The 23,758-nt window shown below is 36.5% G+C and overlaps 2 protein-coding genes and 1 long non-coding RNA gene across 7 annotated transcripts in view; 1 reads left to right on the top strand and 2 right to left on the bottom strand.

The window, feature by feature from the left end:
• Positions 1-14,989, top strand: LOC111466012. Of its 4 annotated transcripts, XM_023110553.1 has the most exons (16): positions 226-317; positions 450-479; positions 932-1,059; positions 1,185-1,317; positions 3,812-3,968; positions 4,059-4,137; positions 10,105-10,145; positions 10,293-10,409; positions 10,559-10,636; positions 11,333-11,377; positions 12,046-12,097; positions 12,756-12,830; positions 14,172-14,219; positions 14,325-14,360; positions 14,539-14,613; positions 14,704-14,989. In XM_023110553.1, the coding sequence occupies exons 2-16, from the start codon at positions 458-460 to the stop codon at positions 14,773-14,775; spliced, it is 1,158 nt and encodes a 385-aa protein (XP_022966321.1). In that variant the 5' UTR covers positions 226-317; positions 450-457; the 3' UTR covers positions 14,776-14,989. The 4 variants fall into 4 exon arrangements, with proteins under 4 accessions (XP_022966319.1, XP_022966320.1, XP_022966321.1 ...); XM_023110551.1 differs by lacking the exon at positions 450-479 and having other exon boundaries at positions 1-415; XM_023110554.1 differs by lacking the exons at positions 226-317; positions 450-479 and adding an exon at positions 513-534.
• The window catches only part of LOC111466155, a 21,112-nt gene continuing 2,190 nt past the window's right edge, over positions 4,837-23,758 (bottom strand). Inside the window, exons 2-3 of the long non-coding RNA XR_002714334.1 lie at positions 9,796-9,799; positions 4,837-5,224 (exon numbers count right to left, since the gene is read on the bottom strand). This is a non-coding gene — a long non-coding RNA (uncharacterized LOC111466155). The remainder of the gene's footprint in view (positions 5,225-9,795; positions 9,800-23,758) is intronic.
• On the bottom strand, positions 15,067-20,322 carry LOC111466040 (bifunctional protein FolD 1, mitochondrial-like). 2 transcript variants are annotated; one of them, XM_023110604.1, is made up of 6 exons: positions 19,991-20,322; positions 17,392-17,588; positions 16,912-17,255; positions 16,354-16,590; positions 16,085-16,252; positions 15,067-15,400 (listed from the first exon to the last, which is right to left on the bottom strand). In XM_023110604.1, the coding sequence occupies exons 2-6, from the start codon at positions 17,570-17,572 to the stop codon at positions 15,227-15,229; spliced, it is 1,104 nt and encodes a 367-aa protein (XP_022966372.1). In that variant the 5' UTR covers positions 17,573-17,588; positions 19,991-20,322; the 3' UTR covers positions 15,067-15,226. The 2 variants fall into 2 exon arrangements, with proteins under 2 accessions (XP_022966372.1, XP_022966373.1); XM_023110605.1 differs by having other exon boundaries at positions 16,912-17,228; positions 19,991-20,320.

Genomic DNA, 23,758 nt, shown 5'->3' on the forward strand with positions numbered 1-23,758 from the left:
GATTGATGAAAGAGCAGTTTTGTAGCGGAGTAGAGCCGTCTTTTTGTTGCTCTACGACTCTTTTGACGATCAAAGGCTACCAGAAGAGCTACTGGGAGAATTCCTTTGACGGTGGAAGTTTTCCGGTTGTTAATTTGCTTCAACGATACGCAAACGCATCTTCTTCCGCTGCAAACAATCGGAGGAGGAATTTTCAGCGGGGAAAACTTCAACTGAGATTTTAATTCGGAGAAGAGAGCCAAGTTAACGGCGGAAATGGCTTCCATGGAGGGTCTGGTGCCAATAACCAGGCATTTCCTGGCTTCCTACTATGAAAAGTACCCATTTACACCTCTATCTGACGATATCTCTCGCCTCTCAACTGAGATGCTCGCCTCGGCGAACATTTTGCTTGATGAACTACCGCCTACTCCAGGTTCCGCCATTGACTTGTATCTTAATGTTTGTAGGTTAGGGCATGATCTCGCTGGTTGCTGATGGTTTGAAGTTGAGCTTGTTCTCTTTTAGATCTCTACTCCTGCTTTGTTCCTTAGTGTGATTTTAGAGTTTATTTGCAGTTCTCGCATGTGTTTGGCTTGTTATGCTTTTAGAAGTTTATTTTAGCCTATGCTCGTCCCATGATCTCCACCATTCAAATTGGGCTATTGTGGTTGAAGACTTGAAAATTATGTTTTTGATCAACTATTTAAAGAAACGATATGAAAGATAACTGATATTTAATTTTATTATTGTGTACGCAGTGATTATGTCACTGAAGTTGGTTATAATACAAAATTATGTCTAGATCTATTCTGTGACCAGTTCAATTGTTTTCACCTTCTTGTTTACTCTTTGAAAATGATCATCATATTGGACGAGTGTTCGCTGTTAACCACTTCATTTTAATTACTAATTTTTGGTGTTTTTCTTGTGGGGATCATCCTCATTTCAGAGGAAAGCACCCTTTTTGATGAAGCTAATCATCCTCCTCCTCATAAAATTGATGAGAATATGTGGAAGAATCGGGAGAACGTGGAAGAAATCCTGTTTCTGCTTGAAAAATCTTGTTGGCCTCAAGAGGTAAGATTTGTGCGCCAAACATTCTTAGGTACAGAAGACCTTGCGTTGTTGAAGCATCTTGAGTTGTTTTTCAATGCTTGGCTTTGGAAGCTGAGCCCAAACGTATTTATATGTTTGAATTGCAGGTTCAGAAGGAGTCTGCAACTGGCGAGTCTGAACTTGCTAATATTCTAGGAAAGCTAGAAGAAAAATTGAAGAATACCTTAAAAGTGTTGGTGGATTTCCAATCTAAAAATTCTGAGCACGTGTTCAACACAGGTTTCTTTTCATACATCATTCATTATTCAAGAGGAAGTCCTTTTGAAAGCGTATCTTGTCTATAACGTTTCACCTATCATTTGGTTGATTTTTTGATATGTATTGTTATTATGAAACAATGTAGTTTGGTTGAAGATTGTTGATTTTTCTAATTTTTTTTTCTGACAAATAAGGAATTGTTGTATTAAAAGAAACTAATGAACAAGAGGAGAAGAATAAATCATTTATAACCAACACTAAAGGAAATATTAAAAAGGATATCCAATTGGGTTCAAGCCATGGTAGCATCTAGTATTTAAGTATCCTATGAATTACCTTAGAAAATAGCAACCAAATAGATTAGGGTATGGTGGTTGTACTATGAGAATGGTTGACGTACACATAAGCTTGCTTGGACACCCATGGATATAAAAGAAATGAAAAAAAGGGATATCCCTTTGGTTTGATAGAAACATAGATAATAGACTATTTTTTGAGAGCTCTTTGTATAGTGAGCTGCCTAGAAGCCAAAAGGAAAATTATAGCCTCAGTTTCACTTTCACCCATTATCCTTGAGATCCCAACAGCTTGGTGTTTCTTTCTAACTAAAGGCATCATCAAAATGTAATCTTGGCATAGTACAAGCAATTTCCAACTTTCTGGAAAACATCTATCCAAACCATAGTTGAAAGAGGCTATTTGTTTCTAGTAGTCCTCTAAGACCAAAACCTACAGAAGTTCTTTTCCAACATGCATGTAGCGTTGCATCACCTGAAAAAGTAATTTTGGGACTTTCTGTCTTCATGGCATGTTGTGGACCAACCAGTTGACAGAAATCAATTAGAATTCCATATATTGGATGATGTCTAAAAAACTGAATTTCCTTTGTAGAGGGACCACAAGAAAATTCCGATTTTTTTAGTCAGAGTAGTAGCTGAAGGCTAAGAGTGTTTGGGAAGCTCGGAATAGTAGCTGCAACTTTCTTTTATGATATATATATATTTTTTTAAATAATAATACAGAGAGAGAGAGAGAGAGAGAGAGAGGAAAGTTCTATTGGAGGCCCTGCGAGCAGGAAACTTCATAATGAGGGAGATCATTGAGTTTGGAAGCTGGACAGTAGCGGCTATGTCCATTGTTAAATTTCGCTTTTCTTGGTTAACGATAGGGAAACCAATCCTCTCACCTCATTAAGTGTCCGTGCAGTCTCTAGTTTCTTATGAAGTGTATAGTTTTCTTCCAGTCGCTAGCTCTAGGATTTCTGAATAATATTAATAAATTTCAGATCAGAAATCCTCTTGCTAGCAGGGAAATTGGGATTGTCTTTACAGATGTAATCGGGAAAAAAGCAGCCAATCTATCTAGATCTTGCTCGTTTATGGGGGCTTCATGGTCCAAGTTGTCGGATGTCTTTAGCTTACCGTTGGATTTTCCTAAACATCCTCAAGACTTGTGATTCAAGGCTTGACTATTCAGAGGTCTAAAATTAACTACAAGGTTTCCTGGTTGATGCATTTGTGCCTTGCCTCAGAGCACTTAATTGTGGATAGGAAAAAAATTCATTCATTAAATGAAATGGTACTAAAGGGAGAAACCTATCTAAAGAAATTACAAAAACTTCTCCAATTGTGCTTTATTTTGGAAAACTTGGTTTATGTAAATGCATTTGTGCTTTACTTTGGAACACTTGTTGGAGAGTAACAGAGAAAAATTTTCAAGGAAAGGAGAAGTCTATATTGAATATGGGATGTTAGTTTTAATTCTCTTTTTGGTGCCTTAAATTAACCGTTTTGTTATTATTACCTTTCTATTTTGATGATCAATCAGAGGTTGTTTTTGCAACTCCTAGATACTTTGATGTGCACTCACCTTCTCACACATGAATTATTTTGTTTCTTATTTAAACTAAAGGTCCGACCTTATTTTGCAACTTTAATTTTCTAAATTTTGGACAATTGATCATCATTATGTGCTTTTGTCCACCAAAGATCATGTTCAATATAGATGTACTTGAGAAAGTTCCCTTGTTTTTACCCTTTTTGTAGCCTAGAGTCTTCTCCAATTGTTGTAAAACCCTCCAACAAAAAGATATTTTTTTTTTGTTAGAATGGCTGTTGGAGAGTTGTTTTGAATTTTTGTTTCTCTCTACAATTTCTTTGAGGATTATGATTGGGGTAATTTGGTGAAGGTTTTCCTGTTCGCAGTTAGATTTTCATTTGTTTCAACCAATACTTCAAAAACTTATTCAAATTTTATTCATGGTTTTGGGGTGCAAAAGATCTGAAGTATTGTTTAGTGCACCTTTGGCTTTTGAGGTTTTGACGTTCCTTTCTTGTTTTTGGGCTTTCAATGGGGTGTAACCATAGATTTTTCTGGGGTTCTTGGATGGCTGTTCTGATTTGTGTTGGTTTCCTTTTCTTATCCTTTTTCGCACTTTCTTTTTGTAATTTTCTTATTGTATTCTTCATAAATTGATATACTCAATTGTTTCTTATAAAGAAAAATATATTTGCAGTAATGACCTACATGCCTCAAGATTTTCGAGGAACAATAATTCGTCAGCAAAGAGAGCGATCAGAGAGGAATAAGCAAGCAGAGGTTGATGCTTTGGTTAATTCTGGAGGAAGCATACGTGATCGATATGCCCTTTTATGGAAACAACAGATGGAGAGGTATCTTTTGTTTGATTTAATTTCCTTCATTCTGGCTGAGGTTGTAGGTGGCTTTATAATGAAGGTCGTAGTTATTGATTACTATTTCAGGAGGAGACAGTTAGCACAGCTGGGTTCTGCAACAGGTGTCTACAAAACCCTCGTAAAGTATTTGGTTGGAGTTCCAGAGGTACAAATTCTCAGTTAACTGTTCATACATCTATTTTGCTCCCTGGCCAACAACTATAACTACCACGTTTGTTAACGAAGAAAGTAATGAGAGAATTACTCTTCCGCCTTTCAGTAGAAAAGCTTTCTTCCATCGGTTGTTTGTGTTTTTGTTTTTGTTTTATTTTATTTTAAAATAATACTAATAAAAATAGAAACAGAATGGGCTTTCATTTAGCATACGTAAGTACAAAGAAGGGTCCTGACAGAAAAAAGGCCAACTTGACACTTACTCGTTCTTCTATTAGTCCAACTTGACATTTACTTTCTTCCTAAATGAGCAATTATTCCAGTATTCCCCCTTTGGACATGATACTTCCTTTCTAATCCCCACTCTTGCACTCACTTTTTCGATCCTAAGCTTTTTGAATGAGCAATTATTAGGATTAACCTTAAAAAATGGTTGAGGCATCTAAGCTGTCTCTCACTGATATAATAAGAATACGAAGAGTCCCATTTGTCACTCTTGCCTTGGAGCTACTAACACCTGCAATTCAACTTCGCTTTTGATTAATCTTCAATTCTGACATATCTCAATTTATAAGTCTGAAAGGGTAGATCAATTTGTTGAAACTAATAATAGCTAATAATAGAATTTGAATTAGTTGAGGAGGTGAATTCAAATTCATCCACAAAATCATCCACAAAAATCTCAACCAATTCCGGGAATCCCCCTATAAAAGGACCTCCCTCCCCATCACTCAAATCACTCCTTCTCTCAATCTCAATTCAGTTTTCTGTTGTCACCAACAACTGGTATCAGAGCAATCTTGCAGCCATTAATTCAGTTTTCTGTTGTCACCAACAACTGGTATCAGAGCAATCTTGCAGCAGCAAAAATGGCAGCAGAAAAACAAGTTGAGAACTACGTTCAGCCCGCCATCCCGAGGTTCGACGGTCACTATGATCATTGGGCGATGTTGATGGAAAATTTTCTCAGATCAAAGGAGTTCTTTGATATGGTGGAAACAGGTTATGAAGAGCCAAATGAAGGCGAGGTACTCTCAGCTGATCGACAGCAACGGTTGACAGCATCGAAGTTGAAGGACCTGAAGGTCAAGAACTATTTATTTCAGTCCATTGATAGGACTATCTTGGAAACAATGCTTCAGAAGAAGACATCCAAGGAAATTTGAGACTCTATGAGGAGGAAGTATCAAGGCTCAACGAGAGTAAAACGTGCTCAACTACAGGCAGTTAGGAGAGACTTTGAAATTCTCCAAATGCAAAAGGGAGAAACGGTGAATGATTATATTGGCAAGGTTATAAGTCTTGCAAGTAAAATGAGGATGCATGGTGGTTCAATCACAGATGTTGCGGTCGTAGAAAAGATTTTGCGATCACTAACACCAAAGTTCGATTACATTGTATGTTCTATCGAAGAAGCAAACAATGTCGAGGAAATGCAAATAGATGAACTCCAAAGCTCCCTGTTAGTACATGAGCAGAGGCTCAATCGTACAAGTGCAATAGAGGAGATGACAGCCTTAAAGATATCCACACCAAGTGAAACTTCAAGCTCTAGAGGTAGAGGGCAAAGAAGAGGCAGAGGTCGTGAGAGAGGCAGTCGAGAAAGAAGTGGAGATGTTGGCAGGTCAGCAGACCTAGTCAGAAACGATTATGACAACAAAGGCAAGAGACACTTTGACAAGTCTAAGGTGGAATGTTACAGATGTGGACGCCTTGGACATTACAAAAATGAATGCTATACCAGGCTCCAAAATGAGAAAAGAAATCAATCCAATTTTGTGGAGAGAAGAGAAGAAGAAACATTATTAATGTCATTCCATGCTATGAAGGTTGCAAATCAAGGTGTATGGGTCGTAGACTCTGGATGCAGCAATCATATGACAGGTTGTAAGGAATTCTTCTCAACTTTAGATGAAAATTTTCATACTACGGTCTCTCTTGGCAACAATTCATCTCTCCAAGTGATGGGGAAAGGAACCGTAGACATCAAGACTAGAAATGGCTTTGTAGAGTCTATTTCTAATGTATTCTACATTCCTGATCTGAAAGCCAACTTACTTAGTATCGGTCAGTTACAAGAAAAGGGGTATGTGATCACATTCCAAAATGATGAATGTGAAATTTATGACTCCAAAAGAGGATCGATTGCTAAGATGAAGATGACCACCAACCGTCTATATCCGTTGACGTTAAATATCGTTGCCAAAAGTTTGATGGTGAAGAAAGAAGATACCACTTGGCTTTGGCATTTTAGGTATGGTCATCTACACTTCAAAGGATTAAAGACGTTGTCCTCAAAGAAGATGGTAACTGGGTTGCCAGATATTACTCCACCAACGGAAATTTGCGAGAGCTGTGTAGTAGCAAAACATGAAAGAAACTCTTTTCCATCTGGAAAATCAAGAAGAGGTCAAGCAATTTTGGAGTTGATTCATTCAGGCATATGTGGTCCCATCTCTCCTGCATCAAATGGTAACAAGAAATATTTCATGACCCTCATCGATGATTTTAGTCGAAAAACATGGACTTATTTCTTGCACGCCAAATCAGAAGCCTTTGACTGCTTCAAAAAATTTTGTGCTACTATGAAAACCAAAACTGGAAGAAGAGTCAAGGTTTTAAGAACTGACAGAGGTGGAGAATTCTGCTCGAAAGAGTCTATTCAATTTTGTGAAGAGAAGGGCATACGGAGGCAATTAACAACAACATATACACCACAACAAAATGGTGTGGCCGAAAGGAAAAACAGGATCATTCTGAACATGGTTCGAAGTTTACTAAATAAAGGAGAAGTCCCGAAGGAATTCTGGCCAGAAGCTGTTGTGTGGTCCGTTCACATTCTCAATTGGAGCCCTACCTTTTCTGTTAGAGATATGACTCCACAAGAAGCATGGAGCGGAAGAAAACCTGCAGTAGACCACTTTAGAATCTTTGGGTGCATAGCATATGCACACGTTCCTGATGAGAAAAGGAAGAAACTTGAGGACAAGAGTTCGAAGTGTGTGTTCCTTGGAGTAAGCGAGACCTCTAAGGCATACAAGCTCTACGATCCTTTGACAAAGAAGGTGGTGGTGAGTCGTGATGTAGTCTTTGACGAAAATAAGACTTGGACATGGGAAGAAAAGATCACTGTGAATCAGCAGATTTCTGTAGATCTTGAAGAAGAACAAACTGAAGCTCCTATTCAGCCTCACTATGAGCATGGAGAGAGCTCATCACAAGCTCAACAAGAACCAGTAGAAGAAGATCATGATCATAATCAAAGACATCCAAGAACAAGAAAAAGACCAAACTGGATGATTGATTATGAGATGGATTATGAATCAAGTGATAGTGGTTATTTTGCATTCTTTATGGGTAGTGATCCAATTGTCTATGAAGAAGCAGTAAAAGAGAAGAAATGGAAGGAAGCTATGGTCAGTGAAATCAAATCCATAGAGAAGAACAAGACTTGGGAGCTCACTGATCTTCCTAGAGGGTAGAAAACAATCGGAGTAAAATGGGTTTTCAAAACCAAGTTGAATGAAAACGGTGAGGTGGATAAGTACAAGGCGTGACTTGTTGCAAAAGGATACAAGCAAAAGTATGGAATTGATTGTAAGGAGGTATTTGCACAGTGGCACGTCAAGACACTATCAGGCTCATAATTTCTATTGCAGCACATAAATCTTGGCCTATTTATCAACTTGATGTGAAATCAGCCTTCTTACATGGAGAGCTTCAAGAGGAAGTATATGTGGAGCAACCAGAAGGTTTTGTTCAAAAAGGCAAAGAGGAACAAGTATACAAGTTGAAGAAAGCTTTGTACGGTTTGAAGCAAGCTCCGAGGGCATGGTACAGTCGCATTGATTCTCATTTTGAAAAGATGGGATTCACTAAATGCCCGTATGAACATACGTTGTATGTGAAAACTGAAAAGGGAGGTAACATTATCATTATTTGCTTATACGTTGATGATTTAATATTTACTGGCAATAATGAAGAAATGTTTGAATTTTTTAAGAAGAGCATGATGAAGGAATTTGAAATGACAGATCTTGGCTTGATGAGATATTTTCTTGGAGTAGAAGTTACTCAAACTCCCGCAGGTAACTTTATCTGTCAGAAGAAGTATGCTCAAGAATTACTTGAAAGATTTAAATTGGATGAGCGCACATTTGGAACTCCATCAGAATTGGGTTTAAAGTTGCACAAGGACATTGACGGGCGAGAGGTTGATAATAGGTACTTCAAACAAATTGTGGGAAGTTTGATGTACCTAACTTCAACAAGACCAGACATCATGTATGCGGTTAGTATGATAAGTTGTTACATGGAGCATCCAACGGAAAAACATCTCAATGCAGCAAGAAGGATACTTCGTTATGTGAGAGGAACCTCTGATTTGGGGGTATTCTACAAAAAAGGAGATGATCCGAAGATAGTTGGCTATACAGATAGCGACTATGCAGGTGGTATAGACGATCGTAAAAGTACTTCAGGAAGTATTTTCTTGATGAGTTCAGGAGCTATTTGCTGGTCTTCAAAGAAGCAACCTATTGTAACACTCTCAACGACAGAAGCAGAATTTGTGGCAGCAGCAGCATGCTCGTGCCAAGCAATTTGGTTAAGAAAAATGCTTGAAATTCTTAATCAGAAGCAACCAAGTACGACGGTTATATATTGTGATAATATGTCAACTATTAAGTTGTCTAAAAATCCTGTGTTGCATGGAAGGAGCAAGCACATCGATGTTCGATTTCATTTCTTGCGTGATTTGTGTAAAGAAGGCATTATTGAACTCAACTTTTGCCGAAGTGATGAACAAATCGCAGACCTATTCACAAAGCCCTTGAAACAACCATTGTTCGAGAAGCTCAGAAGAAAGATGGGGATATGCAGAATCCAAGATGTATATCAAGAAGATGAAATGAAGTCCTAAACTGATTTCCGCAGAATTCAGTTTAAGAGAGGGTGTTGAAACTAATAATAGCTAATAATAGAATTTGAATTAGTTACGGAAGAGAAGGAGGAGGTGAATTCAAATTCATCCACAAAATCATCCACAAAAATCTCAACCAATTCCGGGAATCCCCTATAAAAGGACCTCCCTCCCCATCACTCAAATCACTCCTCCTCTCAATCTCAATTCAGTTTTCTGTTGTCACCCACACAATTTACACTCATCTGAACTGAATAGTTCTTGAAAGGGACATCTAGTGCATCTGACCCTTTCCATCCCTTTCAATCAAAGAAATTATGGACCAATGCTGATCCCTTTCAAGGGATTTTTTTAATCCTGTGGACTAATGCTATAAAGCTCTTAGACAAACCTAGAAAAAGAATGTCTTGACAGCAATTCAAATAATATTCAGGGAAGAAAACCCCTGTAGAAGCCAAAATCTTTCTGGCCACAACCCCACCACTACCATTTGCAAAAGATCAAAGAAAACCCAAACACTGTAGAAATGGTGACGACTTGAAAAGAAAAAACCGAAATAAGAATGGAAGGATCTGAAAATCATTTCAAACCTTAGAGTAATTCCAGACTTCAAATTCTACCCACCTGTCTCCAAGACTGTTTTGTAGAGGATAATATCTTTTTGGAGTGTGCTAACTGCTAATATTTTAGCTACAAAATGAAATTATGTATTAAGATTTTTGTAATTACCTTCCTTTACTAATTTCTGCCGAGCAAAGCACTTTTATGTAAGCTCCTTGGGTATTTTGAGGTTGTCTACTCTCTTTTTTGAAGTTTTTCATTGTTAATATATATTGTTTCCTATCAAGGTTTGTGTCTGTGGGTGGGTTGGGGGGTTGGACATGAGGGTGGAAGAGAGAGTGAATGTCAGATGTAACTAACTAGCAAAACAGGAGAATTTATTCATATAGAGGCAAAAGAGAGTTCTAGAAAAATCTTAGTTAGGTTGGGAGCTTCACCGTATGTCATGGTCTGTAATCTCATCACTTTCTAATGCAGGTATTGCTAGAATTCATTCAGAAAATAAATGATGATGATGGGTAACTTCTTTCTCTAAGATTTATCTAGTTTTAATTTCAAGTATTGTAAATAACTTGTTTAAAGCAGTCCCATCCTTGCCTTTTCAATTGAGAGTTGTTGAGCTTTTCAACATACTACACTTTAGGATAATGTATGAAAATCAACAGGCCAATGGAAGAACAACGGCAACGCTATGGACCACCTTTGTATAAGCTTACAACAATGGTCCGCCTTATTCAACTCTTTATTTCATTATCATGGAGACGCTTTGATGCTAGGAAACTGTATGAAATCCTTCTTTTCATGTTACAGTTGATCCTTGAATTGTAGCATTTTATTGTAAGGGGTAACTTATTGTTTCTTTTTCCTGTTGAGGGAACGAACACTCTGGTTCTGTTTTTTTCTTTGATGGTTTCTTGTGGTTATTGAGCAGAAGGGATCATCTTGCTATTTTGGAACAAGCCGTTGATGTGTATGCCTCTGAGCTTGAGAGGTTCCTCGTCTTCATTCGGTAGTATTACTGTCTCCAGCATAATTAGCTTCCTCAATACGTTTAGTCCTTTTGGGTAACGTTGAAGGCCCACAATGGATTGCATCTCATGGATAGTTTTCATTGATTATTGATTTGGAACTTTTCATCATGTGCTTTAAATGTTAATTTCTCTTCGAATGCATAAATATATTGAAATTATATAATTGAATATTTCTTTTGGGTGGGGGTGTTGGGTAGAGTGGTATGTCTTTGTTGTTTGTATGTCAAAGGTTAATTCTTGAATAAATGGATAAAAGAGGATGTATTGTTCACAATGTATGGTGACATAATATTCTACTGGAATTCAAGTGGGCTAAAATTTGAAGGAAAAGCCGTATTGGTTCGAAAAATGTGATTTTGCAAAGAATTATGTTTTTTATCCGTCCTAATTACTCTTGCAATGCAATTGACTTTAGCTGGGAGGCTCATTTGTAAATCGTAATGGTTGTCGGTTCTATTGTTTATTGGTTCTTTTGGCTGTCTTTTCCATAGTAACAGCTATCCTAAAGAGAGAATTAAAAAGGTGTGTCTTGATTAGTGTTTCTGTCATTTATCAATAGAATGTGTTTCTGTTTCCAAAAAGATAATTTCACATAACCTCAGCTAGGCTACTGTATATTGTGGTTTTGTTGTCAGTATCTCCATTTTTATTGGTTTTTGGTCCTCATTTTTCAGCGAGGTTTTCAACAATGCTCCATTCTTTATTCCAGCAGATGTGAGGTAATTGACATTTTTTATGTGTATATAACAACAGGTTTTCTTCTAGAAAAGGATGCTTTTGAATCTTTTCCACCATTGAGGCCCAAATGGAAAGGCTTCTTTGCTTATTGCTGACTAAAGCTCAACTCTCATCCTTTCCAGCAACAATTTTAACACTGACCATGGAACATTTGGATTTATTAATATTTCATCGTTTGATGAAAATATATAAAACAAAGAAGAAAGAACACAAGAGAATTAACAAGGGCTGGGAAACATGATCCAACAAGGAAAAAACTGCAGCCCAAAAGGAGCCAAAGGGGACCTCACCTAATGGCCCAGGAAATGGCTCCCGTCTAAGAGAATAGGAAACTTAACGAATAATTACAGAAGTTTTCGGACACATGACGTCCAAAACAAGGCATTAAAAGGACCAAACCTCGTCCCTTGATCTCTCATGCCCTTAAAGAATCTTTTATTACTCCCAATCTAAATCTAATCCATAATGTTAACACCGGGCAGGAGACCTGTCACACAGAATTGACCTTATTTCAAAAATATGATTGTTGCATAAAATCAATTGAAGTTAAAAAGTTAAGTGTTCTTATTTACTTTCTACCAATCTTTTTGTTTCGCTCTCCCTTTATCCATCCCTATAATCATCTGTCCGTCTGTCAATCTCTCTACAGGAAAGGTGATAGCTACAAAGAGATTAGTGTTCCAGCTGGAAAGACTTATGAGGTTTATTTTTTCTTCAGCGTTTTCCTTTTATTCTCACATTTTTCTTATTTTCCGATTCCATCAGTATTGGATTTTTTTCCCTGAGAAAAATAGGTAATAATTTATTAATTGTCGTTTAAAGCATTCCAGAAGTCAAGGGTTCCGTAGAAGAATGTATTTTAAGTTTATGAGTTTTGTTCATTTAGGTTTCTGATATTAATTTATCACTATTCTTATCCGACATCACGTTTTTTTAAGTTAAGTAGAGAAATTCACTGGTTAGTAAACTTCATATTGGATACACAGAAATGGATGCATATTTATTTAGTTAGCATTGAACTTGATTTGCTTTTTATTTTTAATTGATCTTTAGGTTGGTTGTTGAGAAAAGAATGCTAAATTATTAGCACAATTTAATCACCCATCTCGCAGTAATTTGTAAAAATATTATATCAAATTCTGTTGGATGCTTCATATATATATATTTGTATTTTTTGGCTTGGAACCTGTTGGATGCTTCATATATATATTTGTATTATATCAAATTCTGTTGGATGCTTCATATATATTTTCATCTGAGTTATTTTTTTATTTATTTTTTTCCTGTCATTTGCTTTGATGATATTTTTTTGTTCAAGGTAAAGGTATAAAATATATTAAATATGGATTAATTTTATAGGTTTCAATAAGTGTGGAATCTATCAATTCATATATTGCCTGGGATTTCTCGTTGGTTCAAGGCAAGATGAATATGGTACAATTTCTAATTCCCAAACCATCTTTTGACTTGATTGCATCTTTTCTTTGTCGCATAGTTAATGCTCTCTAGTCATCTCATTTTATCCTGAGGATATATTTGTTAAGCCTTATTTATGTTGTTGCAGAGTTATTTTTGTTTTCCTCTAGTTTAAAATTAAGTGAAAATTTCGTTCTCTTCATAAATTCATTCTAGCATTCATCTAGTTATTATGTTCTTGGTAAGTTTCGCATTGCTAATGAAGCTATTGAAAATTACAAAGTGCTTGATTTGGATGGGTTATTGTTAAGATTGATTTTTGAAAGGGGTTTACTATCATATGGATTGGGTCTTCTAGATAAGGTTATCTGAAAGAAAAACTTGGGTTATTAGTGGAGCACTTGGATGAGGAATGAATCTTTAATGAATGAATATCTACTATGTATTTTGGATAATGGGAGGCTAGGCTAAACTTGTTAGTACTAAAAGTATCAATTAGGTGATCCTTCATCTCTTTTCCTTTTCAATTTTCATCATGGTTGGTCTCTATTGAGGAATACATTTAAACCGAAGTATCGTATCTAAAGTTCTATAATTTGCAAATGCTATTGGATTTTCTTTTGCAACTATTGATTAAATTAACTCCCCAAAGTTCTCTTGGATTGGAGCCCCTCCGTAGCTCATTAGGCCCTGTCCTTGTTTGGCTCTTTTCTTTTTTAGCTGTTACTTTTGTAGATCCGTTTTTTTTTTTTTTTGGCAAGTGTTGGTGTGAGATTCCACATCGATTGGAGAAAGGGGACGAGTGCCAACGAAGACACTGGGTCTCAAAGGGGAGTGGATTGTGAGATCCAACATCAGCCGAAGAAGGGAACGAAGCATTCTTTGTAAGTGTGTGGGAACCTCCCCCTAGCACACGCATTTTAGAAAATCTTGAGGGGAAGCCTAAATGAAAGTCCAAAAATGACAATATCTCATGGTGGGCTTAGGCTTGGGCGGTTACAGTGCCTTTGTATATTCTTTATTTCTTTTCCTCAATGAAAGCTTTGTTTGTAATATTGATATATAGATAATTAGATATATATATATATATATATATATATATATATATATATATATATTTATATGCTCGCCTTTCCCTTTGGTCATTTTGTGCTTATGAACAATTAAGAATATAACAAATCAACGAGTTTCTGGAAAGCTATACATGGTATAAATATATGTGTTTTTAGTTCAGATCCATCGGATTTATGTTCTTTAACGTGGCTGGTTTACGCACGCCATCATATAGTCATTTTGGTTGAACGATCATATGATCATACATTCTTATTGAAATGGAGCTGCACTTTATGCTTTGCTCAGGACATTGGATTCAGTGTGGAGTGTGAAAGCCCTGGTGGGGGAAAGACTGTTAGTTGATTTTCTTCCTAGTTCCTAGTTTTTCATTTTTCTGATTATTTAATTTGATCAGCTTTGGTTCTGCTTTTCATGGGTTTCGTACTGTTTTTCTTGCAGTTGATATTGCCACACAAACGTTACGAGTCCGATCAGGTGAGTTTTATGTTAACATACTGTTGATGTGCGGTCAGAGAATTGAACATATATCAATCTTTGACATGGTTATTCGAGTCTTGTCCACTTAGCTTTGCTCGAATTGACAATAGGCTATGTGCGGTTGATTTCATTAAGCGTCAAATTACTAACATAAATTGGTGGGAAATGTCACTAGGGAAACTTCTGCACTTGCATTGCTGGGGACTACAAGCTGATTTGGGACAATACATATTCAACCTTTTTTAAGAAGGTAACCATCTCTTTCTTCGAGTTGCCTTGAAGCTTCTTTTAATCGAAAACAACTTTGAATGGATTAACCGTTGATTTCTCACCATGCTAGGTTGTGCGCTATAAGGTCGACTGCATACCTCCTGTGGTAGAGCCATTGCAAACTGCTGCAGAAGAAGATTAAGTGTCTCAGGTGGTCACTTCACTCCATTGTAGGCAACGTTTTTTTAGATTGTAACATACATTCATTGTTTTTATAGTATCTTCGTCTCGAAGTTTGTGTTTGTTTGTTCGCACGTGGACTAAATCTTGTAAACAATGCAACCAACCAGTGAAAGGAATTGCTGTAATTAAGGAAATATGTCATTTAGTTACACGATCATAGCATCAAAAGTGCTAATCCTTCTCTAGCTGATGAAAAACACTTTTTACCCTTCATTTAAAGTGGTTCGTTTGTAATGGATTGTGATCTCTCTCAAGTGCAAATTCAGACATAATACGATGGAATGAGCATGGAAACCAGGCTTGTTCCTATCGTGTTCTTTGAAGAACAAAATACAGTTCAAAGATGGTCGTTTATGAACATATCAAAGGAAACCAAAACTGCAGAAGAGTGCCATTATGTAGGAATAACATTAAGGTTTAGGTAAAACTGTTCGCTTAGCGGATTCCAGTGTGTTGAGTAATAGCATAGCAACCGTCATCGGTCCGACTCCACCGGGAACTGGCGTAATAGCAGATACCACCCTTGATGCCTCTTCATAGCAAACGTCTCCAATTAGTCGGTACCCATGCTCACAGCTAGGATCCTGGGAATCCAGGGCAATGCAAAGTTATACTGTGAAATAATATTATTAAAGAAAGCTGTAACAAAGATCAAAGTTTTTTAAAAAATAACTACAAATTCTTAAAAAATGAATTGAAATTTGAATAATTAACTAATTGATACATTATTCTATCCTTAAAAATCTAGGACTGGGGCTAAACGAATTAGATAGGACTTGAAACTAATCATCGAACAATAATTCGAACAGTTCATTGTACTTTGACATTTGAAATCCATTGTTAGTAAAAGAAAACTGTTCTATTTGTTATGATTAGTTGTGATTTCAATTAGACATTCAGTTTCTTTATTAAAAGTTCCCACAAAGAATTCATATGTTAAGACACATGGTACATGGAAGTGATGAATTTGTGTAAATAAGTTCAGGTTAAATTTTGCAAATAAGCATCAAGAAACAAGTACACATTTCCAAATGTATTAATAAAACATTAATTATTCGCATTTTTAAAAAATAAATAAATAAACCTAACTGAGAATTTTAAAAGATCAAATAAGTAGGTCGAGTCGAACCTCTCCGTCTATCTTTTTAGTCAAAAGTATATGCCTAAATCAGTTCTACAAGTAAAAATTATCTAAACTATTATAAGCACTTTCTAATTCTAATTCAATTCAAGGAGGTATTATAAAGCTATATACTTTCATTAATTACCTCAACTGGATTTGTCCCCACGTCAATAACCACTGCACCAGGTTTTAGCCAACTACCACGAACCAGATTAGGGACTCCAGCAGCAGCAACCACTATATCCGCTTCACGAGTAATCTGTTCAGGATTCCTAGTAAATGCATGTATAATACTGACAGTGGCATGGTGCCTCTGCAAGAAACCAAAACAGAGAATATTTCAGTACTAATATAATTCTAGAACACAAGTGACAATAGTGTGTTTTGGACATAAAAGTGAATGTATATACATACCTGCAACAGCAAGGACGTGGGTAATCCAACAATATTACTTCTTCCAATCACCACGGCTCTCTTCCCCGATATTTCTACACCGGATCTGATCAACAGCTCAATGCAGCCTTTGGGAGTGCAGGGTAAGAAAAGTGGTTCCCTACCTCTCATAGCAAGATTCCCCATGTTAAGTGGATGAAAGCCGTCAACGTCTTTTTCTAGGCGCACAGAGCTTAGAATTTTGCTCTCATCCAAATGCTGTTCCGAAATATCAAATTGTCAATCTCTATATTCCTTAAAACCCAATGAGTTCTAAATTCGTGTTAATAGCAAAACATGTCATCTACAGCAACTAACATGTCAGGCGATTCACAAAACATTTATGTCTTGCAAGAAAAGAACCATCCCATGCCAAATCTAAGCTACTATGGCTATGCAGACAGTGAGGAGATGATAATAGATGAATAATGCTTCCTCAGAAACCAGAAACCAAGAAAGATGGACATCACGATCATGTTAATGTATTTAGATTGAAATGTGCAAAATTAAATATAGTCATGGTCCAGTTTTAGAAATTACTTGAGGTAGAGGAAGCTGCACAAGTATACCATGAATAGATGGATCTTCATGAAAATGTGACAAAACATTAAGAACTTGATCTTCAGTACAATTGTCGGGCAAAGAAGAAACCTCTGACTTGATTCCAGCTTCTTCACATGCAGCTATTTTGTTGCGAACATAAGTCTGTGAGTCCCTTCTCTCGCCAACCATGATTACAGCCAAGCCAGGAACCTTTCCCATAGAATTCTTCATCCTCCTCACCTCACTAGTTATTCCTGATGTAATTTCATCAGCGATCACCCTACCATCAATTACTGTTGTACTCTGCGGGTCATCTGCTAGTAACATTGGATCAACAGACACTAAGCACACCCAGATAAGAAATTGTTCAATAATGAACATAATAATATAATAAACCCGTATGGTGACACCACCTGGGTTTGAATTGGGGTAAAGGAGATGACAAGCAAGGAGGGTTACAGAGAAAAGCTGACATACCATACGATGTAGCAGTGGAAGAATAATCAAGACAGCTTGAACTATTCCAAATATCAGGAAAATCAATGGATATGAGAGGTGGAGACAATAAAATCTGCCGTGCATCTGTTGTGATTCTTCTTTTCATAGCTGCAGATGTAAGTAGGACTCTCCTGCTCAGACTCTTGTACAATAACGCCATGTGTACACAGTGATCACTGTCACAATTGAAGAGTTAGCATTAAGGTTGTTAGATATATACATATATTAGCTGATGAGTAAAACAACTAGCAAGGTTAAGATAATTTCCAAATAAAGCTTTCACAGAAGAAATTCTATCAAGAACACAAATATAACGCATCCAAATTTTGATTTATGAGATAATCCTTCTTCTTCCATTGTCTATCTTTGCATTTATCTCATGCGATCTTCAAGAAGGTCTCGTCTCAGCTTCTACAATGGCACCCCCAAGCATCAATTCATTAGTAAACCAAATTGCAGTTATAGCTAACATATTTTCATTAATATGACAACTAAATATTAAACCCAATAGCATAAACTTGTCAGTACATTGGAAAGGCTGTCACGAGAGTAGATTCAGTTGGCCTTCATAAGTCTAAGCAACTTCCTTCAGCTGTGGCCTGATTTTATGATAGCTTGATTTTAGATCCAATTTCGAAAAACAAAATAGCACCATTTGTTACATCTAAAAGTGGATCTATTATTGGGATAGGAAATGTATTTAAGTGTGGTTTCTTGATTGAGCACTCAATAATCTATTTAAAATCTTGAGCTGCCAACTTCCTTTTAACAAATAGGCTGGGCTAGCACAACCGCTACAAATGCAAATCCTCCCCAATTTCAACATCATATTATGGCGCTCTACTAATTGGATTGCCTCTGTTTCATCTAACTGGCCCAACAAATTGAGCACCCACAACAACATTTGTCTCCATTTTCAGCCCATTTTCAAAGCTTCTCTCAAGTCAAGTATATTTGACAATAGCCCAACCAACATTCTGAATTACTATATGTACTCCAGCACACTTCCCTCTAGATAGACTGAGAGTAATTTTACATACATCAGTCCTTCCCGTGTCACCATTTATACATCCAACTAAACCATCCCAGTTCCTCTCTGGCCATAAACTACACTAGTCTTGTTTTCACTGACTTCGATAACTAAGCCATCTCTACGAACATCTAAAAACCCATCCATCAGGATCAGTGCCACCAAGAGACCACTCATCTATTAAATACAATCTTAAGAAGTGTACTTGAAGGAGCAAATATGACACCACTTCTCTACAAAAGATACCCTGTCATATAACTAACCATCATCTTGACATGCTAAATATCCCGTGCTTCCTCCTTGCATGCAAAAACTTTTTTGGAGGCTTATAAAAGTTTCCAAATAAGTTTTTAAATAAACACAAAGTTCAAAGTTGATGAATTTGATCAAAGATATGAGATAGGATCGGCAGAAGAATATAATATTAAATTTTCTCCAGCAAAATATGTCCAAACTTATGGAGTGTATTTCCAGTAAACTTTTGTCCCTGCAGTCCCAATGGACACTGTCAGAAATCTTCTGTCTCGTTGTGAACAGAGTTAACTATTGTACTAACACAAGTAAAGAAGAAAAAAAGTTTGTCTCCATCGGAATTCACAAGAGACAGTATGTATGGCCCCTCTTCTGGGGCTGAAAGATCAATCTGCAAAAACAAAAGTGTCTGTGGAAGTCTCTCTTTAATTAGAAACAAAATTCAAGATCACAGTTAAAACAGTATACTGAATCCATCAGGAAAATGGAGGACAGAAAATTTAAGATAGATCATCAGTGGTTTTGGTTCTACACACACGTCTATTAGAACATGATGTTCTACACACAAAGAAAGGGAAGTTAAGGTATACAAACCTATATTGAGCTATACAAACCTCTATTTAAAATTTACAGCTCACTTAACTCATAGTAATGTACTAGACCCGTACTTGGTATCTCTTACAAACATTTTTTTTCCCTTCAAAGGAGTCAGACCTAGACTAGGACACTCAGCAATGTTTCAGCTGCTCAATACAGAACATCAAGTGGAAGCCCACATTGGAAGGACAATAATAACACTCAACGAAAACCTACTACTTGTAATGTGAAGGATGGGTAAATTCAAATAGCTTCCAACCGCAATGGAAGAATGAGTAGATTAATAGACACAACCCAACGATTGTACATCACCGGGAGTTTCTCACATACAATTATAACTAAATGAGTAGTGGTCGATGAAATCACCATTCTTCTTTCTCATCCTTTTTCTTGTCACTGTCAACTACAATGTCAAGATTCATTCCCTTCTTGCCATATAACTCATTCGCTAAATCTCTAATCTATACCATTCAAGTATTTTACTACCAAGAATCATTTACTTTAGAACGCTAAATTTGAACAAGTAAACCGAAAGGAACACAACACAATAACAAGCACCAAGATCATAATAGCAAATTATCAACATCTTAAAAAAGAAAATACAAGAAACGACTAAGAACGATTGCTGATCACATAACAGACCACAATAAATAAAGGTAAAGGCATACACAGCGGAGGAAAACGCCACAGAACAATTACCTGAAGGCAGCTCCGGCGTTAAATGCTCAAATGTCCTTCGATTGAAATCTTGTAGAATCAAAATCAACGGACTACAGCACTGCCATGACCCTACATCAGAAAATTTTATGAAAGAATTCGTTCCTCTCGCATCTTTGAGTTAAAAATCGTTCCTCCATCGCCGCCGCCAGTGGCTGACTTGGATTCCACCACCGAGTTTATCTCCTTTCTTGTACTCAATGGATCGCAAAATCGAAAGAGTGATGCTCACTGAACCAAGCAAATCAAAGGATTTGGCTAGGGCATTGGCGCATGAACTTTTTCTGCAAATTGACAGTTCCAAGGAAATGGAGCGAACTACAGAACAACACTGAGCTTTCTTTCGTTTTATTTTCCTTCGTCTTGTTTAGACTCACTTTTTTTATTTAAGCTTTCTTATGAATATTCTAATTCGCTAAAATAAAAAAATATATATATATAAAAATAGTTTAAAAAAAAAAAAATGTTTTGAAAATTTTCTATTTATAATCAAATAAATTACAAATATATAGAAATAATAATAAATTAAAAGATATAATATAGATAAATATCTATATATTTGCCTATAATAAAATATCAAATATATATATATAAAACTACAATTTAATATTAAATATCCTAAACCCTAATTTATTTAAAGCTTCCATTTTTAACTCTAAATATCACACTACCACCGTCGTTTGCTTGATTCGTCATAAATTACACTATAGTCTTATACCATTTGTAAAGCCCCACAATCACGAGACTTGAATTTCAAATTCTAAATTACGAGTGTGAGACCTCACATCAATTGGAGAGGGGACGAAACATTGTGGAAACCTCTCCCGAGTAGACGCCTTTTAAAAACCTTGAGGGGAAGCTTGAAAGGGGAAAACCAAAGAGAACAATATCTAATAACGGTGGGCTTGGGCTGTTACAAATAGTAAAAGAGTCAAACACTGGACAATGTGCTAACGAGAATGCTGAGCCTCGAAGGGGGTAGACATCGGGCAGTGTGCCAGCAAAACGTTGGACCCCAACCCCAAAGGGGAGTGGATTGTGAGATCCCACCTCAATTGGAGAGAATAACGAGTCTTAGCGAGGACGTCGGTCAGAGAGGGGAACAAAACATTTTTTATAAGGGTGTAGAATGGAGATAGAATATTCACATTATAATTTTTAAAAATTATGTTGGTAGAATATTATATTATATTTTTGCTTATAAAATATTGTTGGATTTATTAGGATGTGTTTTATATTAAAAAATGAAAATTATTCATTAAAAATATTCTTTGAACTGTATAATTTATTTTTTTTAAAAATAAAAGAAATCGAAAAATAGCAAAAATAAATAGGAAATTTTGCAGGGATGAGAATTGAAAAAGGTGGCGTAGTTTCCCCGTCCCTATCACACTCATGGAAATTTCTAAATGTCAGTCACGTAAGAAAAACTTAATCCAAACCAGACAAACTCACTCAATTTCATTTCGATACCCTAAAACTCATAAGCTAGTTAGCCCTGGTCGAGTTTACTCAACCCATTCTCCAGTCTCCAGCACATCGAGAATCGCACTAGCAAATAAAAGACGAAACCAACGAAATTCGTTCGGTCGATTTGGTCGATTCTTCTTCGGCTCCAACCCGTATCCAAACCTTTAAAAACCCTAAAAGGCAAGTGATAGACTCTTGAGTACCAAAAAGGGAGTAATAACAGAGAGAGAGATCCAAATGGCTTAATAATAAAGCTACAAATGAATCAACCAAAGCCAATCAAAATTCGTGAAGATTTGGTATTGGATGCCTCGTTAGGAAGCACTCTCGTCGTTGTGTTTTTGGCTGCTAACTCGTTCGCCTTTATCTTTGGAATTTTTTAAGCATTGTTTATGCCTTTGTTTCCTTCTCTAAGCTCTTTTTCTCATTCGTTCTCGTAATATCTTCCAACCCGAAGTACCGAATCTCGAACTTAGTTTCATATATAGAATGAACCCACGTTGAAAGTTTTAAGCAATAGTCTTTACATTTACTGAACGATTGGAAAACCCGAGTAAAGAGGTTTCGAAAATGTCAATAACAAGATATTTCTTATTACGCGAGAGTAAATGAGGGAAAAAAGCTTAAAGGAAATGAAATTCAGTATCTATAACAACAAGGTACACATTCTTTGTCAGTAGCTCAGTCATAGAAAGTTTATAGTTAAGTGTGTTATGTTAGGTGAGGACTAGGCTCTGATACCATGAGTAACAGCCCGTCTATTTTGGCTACGTATTGCAGCCACTAAAGAGGTTTACACACCGTTAACGGAGGCGAGTGTTGGATGATGAAAGTCCCACATCGATTAATTTAGGGAATGGTCATGAGTTTATAATCTAAGAATACACTCTCCATTGGTATGAGGCCTTTTGGGAAGCCCAAAGCAAAGCCATGAGAGCTTATGCTCAAATTGGACAATATCATACCATTGTGGAGAGTCGTGTTCGTCTAACATGGTATCAGAGCCATGCCCTAAACTTAGCCGTGCCAATCTGTCAAGCTTCCTTGAAGGTACGAAGGCAGTAAAAAATGACTAAGACTCCAAAGGAGTCAAGCCTCGATTAAGGGGAGGCGTGCTTTGTTCGAGGGGAGGTGTTGGATGATGAAAGTCCCACAATCGGTTAATTTAGGGAATGGTCATGGGTTTATAATCTAAGAATACACTCTCCATTGGTATGAGGCCTTTTGGGAAGCCCAAAGCAAAACCATGAGAGCTTATGCTCAAAGTGGACAATATCATACTATTGTGGAGAGTCGTGTTCGTCTAACATGGTATCAGAGTCATGCCCTAAACTTAGCCGTGCCAATAGATTGACAAATCCTCAAATGTCGAACAAAGGACTCCAAAAAGGAGTCAAGCTTCCTTGAAGGTACGAAGGCAGTCAAAAATGACTAAGACTCCAAAGGAGTCAAGCCTCGATTAAGGGGAGGCGTGCTTTGTTCGAGGGGAGGTGTTGGATGATGAAAGTCTCACATCGGTTAATTTAGTAAGGGGAGGCGTGCTTTGTTCGAGGGGAGGTGTTGGATGATGAAAGTCTCACATCGGTTAATTTAGGGAATGGTCATGGGTTTATAATCTGGGGAGGTGTTGGATGATGAAAGTCTCACATCGGTTAATTTAGGGAATGGTCATGGGTTTATAATCTTATGCTCAAAGTGGACAATATCATACCATTGTGGAGAGTCGTGTTCGTCTAACAGCGAGATCTTGGAACGGATTAATTGTTTTTAAAATTATAACAGCTAATTGTTTTTATAAGAAAAAAAAAGGGTAATTAGAATGAATTCACATGCAGAAAAGATCAAGAGGAAAATGGCGAAAAGAAAATGGGGAATAGAAGCAAAAGGTCAAACACAAAGCCTTCAATTTCTTTTTTGGGGAACCGCACAATTGACAGCTCTTTACCCCACGCCTCGGTTATACCGCCGCCCCCTGCTTCTGCCCTGCCCACCGCACCTCCTTTTCCTCATATATTTTTTTCAAATTAATACAAAATAATATTAAATTTTACCTTTTATCTTACAAAAAAAAAAAAAAAAAAAACACATAAATATTTAAAAATATATTATTATACGAAAATTAGTAATATATATATTTTTAAAAAATACTATTTTAGTTTAAAAAAAATAATTAGCATTGATTTAGACCAAAATTATTAATATTTTATTTTTTTAAAAAAAATTATTAACATTGATTTGGACGAAAATTATTAATATTTTATAAAAAAACTATTTTAGTTA

The sequence above is a fragment of the Cucurbita maxima genome, unplaced genomic scaffold (genome assembly GCF_002738345.1).
Source record: "Cucurbita maxima cultivar Rimu unplaced genomic scaffold, Cmax_1.0 Cma_Scf00030, whole genome shotgun sequence".
Classification (NCBI taxonomy): Eukaryota; Viridiplantae; Streptophyta; class Magnoliopsida; order Cucurbitales; family Cucurbitaceae; genus Cucurbita; species Cucurbita maxima.